The sequence below is a fragment of the Cyprinodon variegatus genome, unplaced genomic scaffold, assembly GCF_000732505.1.
Source record: "Cyprinodon variegatus isolate N-32 unplaced genomic scaffold, C_variegatus-1.0 Scaffold1981, whole genome shotgun sequence".
Classification (NCBI taxonomy): Eukaryota; Metazoa; Chordata; class Actinopteri; order Cyprinodontiformes; family Cyprinodontidae; genus Cyprinodon; species Cyprinodon variegatus.
This window is the reverse complement of record NW_015152434.1, coordinates 53926-57024: the sequence shown is the minus strand read 5'-3', so window position 1 is coordinate 57024 and position 3099 is coordinate 53926. Positions and strand designations below refer to the sequence as shown.

The 3099-nt window shown below is 52.9% G+C and overlaps 1 protein-coding gene across 1 annotated transcript; it reads left to right on the top strand.

Moving 5' to 3' along the window:
- Positions 1-299: 299 nt before the first annotated feature.
- On the top strand, positions 300-2421 carry LOC107104973 (nyctalopin-like). Its single transcript, XM_015405090.1, has 2 exons — positions 300-736; positions 1450-2421. The coding sequence occupies exons 1-2, from the start codon at positions 300-302 to the stop codon at positions 2258-2260; spliced, it is 1248 nt and encodes a 415-aa protein (XP_015260576.1). The 3' UTR covers positions 2261-2421.
- The last annotated feature ends 678 nt before the right edge of the window (positions 2422-3099 follow it).

The following is a 3099-nucleotide window of genomic DNA, read 5'->3' as shown; positions in this document are numbered from 1 at the left end:
CATAGCATAGCGTAGCATAATGTAGCATAGCGTAGCATAGCGTAGCATGCAGTCCATCCTGTTAGCTTTTGCAAACCTTTTTGTCCTTTTCCATTTGGAAGACTTGAGTTTTCCTCCAGCTGCAGCTCAGCAGTCAGAGCAGCAACCAGGGTTCCTCTTTGTCTCAGCGGCTCATCCGGTCTGGATCCAGAAGTTCTGACACTTCTGGAGAGATCTTCTAGCTGGCTGCGTTCTCTTCTCTGGTCATCCTGTCAAGATGAAATATGGAAACTGGTTCCCAATGTCCAAAAACCATGATCATGGCATATGGCACAACAAAAGGTTCTGACGGTTCTGCTGGTTCTGATAGCGGAGAACCTCAGGAGAACTCCAGGAACCAGCAGGACCAAACCCTGTCCAGCTTCTCCTCATGTCTGACCTCTGACCTCCAGGGCCTCTCCAACCTGCTGGAGCTGAAGATGGCCCACAATGAGTACATCAGCTACCTCCACACACGGACCTTCACGGGGCTGAAGAAGCTGCAGAGGCTGGACCTGTCCGACCTCAACCTCTTCAGCATCCCAGACCGCATCTTCATCGAGCAGAGCTCCCTGAAGGAGCTGCTCTGCTTCCAGAACAACTTCAGGAGGATCCCAGGAGCCATCAGGGGCATGGAGAACCTGACGCACCTCTACCTGGAGAGGAACAAGATCGAGGCCGTGGCCTACAACTCCCTGCTGGACCTGGGGAGCCTCCGGTGAGCCGCGCCGCCTGGAGACCAGAGGGGGCACTGCAGCGTGGCCTGCTGGCATCCAACCTGCATCCAACCGGCATCCAACCCGCATCCAACCATGCATCCAACCCGCATCCAACCTGCATCCAACCTGCATCCAACCCGCATCCAACCTGCATCCAACCCGCATCCAACCCCCATCCAACCTGCATCCAACCTGCATCCAACCCGCATCCAACCATGCATCCAACCCGCATCCAACCCCCATCCAACCTGCATCCAACCCGCATCCAACCCCCATCCAACCTGCATCCAACCTGCATCCAACCCGCATCCAACCATGCATCCAACCTGCATCCAACCCGCATCCAACCCCCATCCAACCCGCATCCAACCGGCATCCAACCGGCATCCAACCCGCATGCAACCTGCATCCAACCTGCATCCAACCATGCATCCAACCATGCATCCAACCAGCATCCACCATCCATCCTTCCCTCTACATCCACAGTAGCAGGTCATTGACCTCCTGCTTCTATCTTCTCCATTTCTCTGCTTCTTCTTCTTCTTCTTCTTCTTCTTCTTCTTCTTCTTCTTCTTCTTCTTCTTCTTCTTCTTCTTCTTCTTCTTCTTCTTCTCAGGTACCTGAACCTCCAGGGGAACCGTATCAATGTGATCCATGACAACGCCTTCCAGGACCTGGTACGGCTGGAGAACTTCTACCTCAATGATAACCTNTACCTGAACCTCCAGGGGAACCGTATCAATGTGATCCATGACAACGCCTTCCAGGACCTGGTACGGCTGGAGAACTTCTACCTCAATGATAACCTGCTGTCGGTTCTTCCCAGACTCCCCTTCAAGGGGCTCAGCCGCCTAAAGATGCTGAACCTCGGGGGGAACCAGCTGACCAATGTGTCCAGGACTTGGTTCAGTGACCTAATGGAGCTGGAGGTCCTGTACTTGGACAGGAACCAGCTGCTGAACATAGAGGAGGGCTCCTTCGAGAACCTGACCAGCCTGATCACGCTGCACCTGAACAGCAACAACCTGACCACGCTGCCCTTCAGCGTCTTCCAGCCCATCTACTTCCTGGCTCACCTGTACCTCTTCAGGAACCCCTGGGAGTGCGACTGCTCCCTGGACTGGCTCAAGCAGTGGATGGAGAACTACAAGCTGGTGCGGGACATCCCCTGCGCCTCGCCCTCCTCAGTGGCGGGTCTGGACCTCAGCCAGGTGGTCTTCCCTGCGGTGAACGGCTCCTGCGTCGACCCCAGCGAGCTCAACCTGACTACGGCGTCCTCGGAGCTCATGTCCACCACGGAGAACCGCTTCAACAGCCTCATCTCCAAGCTGCTCCAGCAGGAGCTCAGGGAGGAGATGGGGAACGGGACTGAGAGTCTACGGAACGGGACCCTGCTGGATTCAGAGGAGGGCCAGCTGTCAGCGGGGGCCGGGGGGCCCCGGACCCACACCTTCCATTCTCTGCTTGGCTTCATGGCGGCATGGATCTTCTTTGGTTCGTTTCTCCTGTCAGAATTCTCCTGAAGTCGCCTCCATCTGTCAGGCTGCCGCGGGTCAAATCTGTGGTTCTCTGGACCTTCTGGACCGTGGCCCAGAAAGTTCTGGTTCTGGAACCAACCTGACTTCACATAAAACCAAGGGCTTAGAAAAACTTTTCCTTCCTCTCTGATTTTTCTCATTTTGCTTTTCTGTCACTTTCAAATGTTGGAATTCAATAAACTTTCATATTAAAGATAATCTGAGCAAAAAATAAAATCATTTTTTATTTATTGATGTGGGATTAAAGGTTTTTTATTTTGGTCCGTCACTATCAGAAGGCGGGACAACGTTCTTCTGGTTCTTCCTCCTCTGGACAGATGTGACCTTCATTGACCTCAGATGGTTCTGATGTTCTCAGTCAGGAACCATGAGGCTCAGGTTCTGTTCTGGATCCTGGGAATCTTCACCACACTGGTCTCATAATGGTTCCCACTATGGTGAACTGGAGCTTCCATCTACACAGACCTTTCAGCTGGTCTTTGGATCAGAGCTCAGTTTTTCCTGATCCGGCTGACCTTATTTCCCATGATGCTCGGCGGGCTTTGGCTCCATCTTCTTGCAGACGGGAAGCAGCTTTGAACTCGACCTTAACAGTCGGATTGTGTCGATCAGAAACAGACCAGCAGGCCTCAGCAGCTGGATGGAGATCATCTACCTACTCAGTTTACATTAAAATGATGTCATAGTTCTAGAATCATCCCATAATGAGCACTTCCTGTTTATCTGTGGAACATTACCAGATGTTTCCGTTCCTCTTCACTCTGCAGGAACCTTTGGCTCCAGCGCAGGGCTGAGGAGCAGAAGGACGTTCTTGTTCAGCTTCT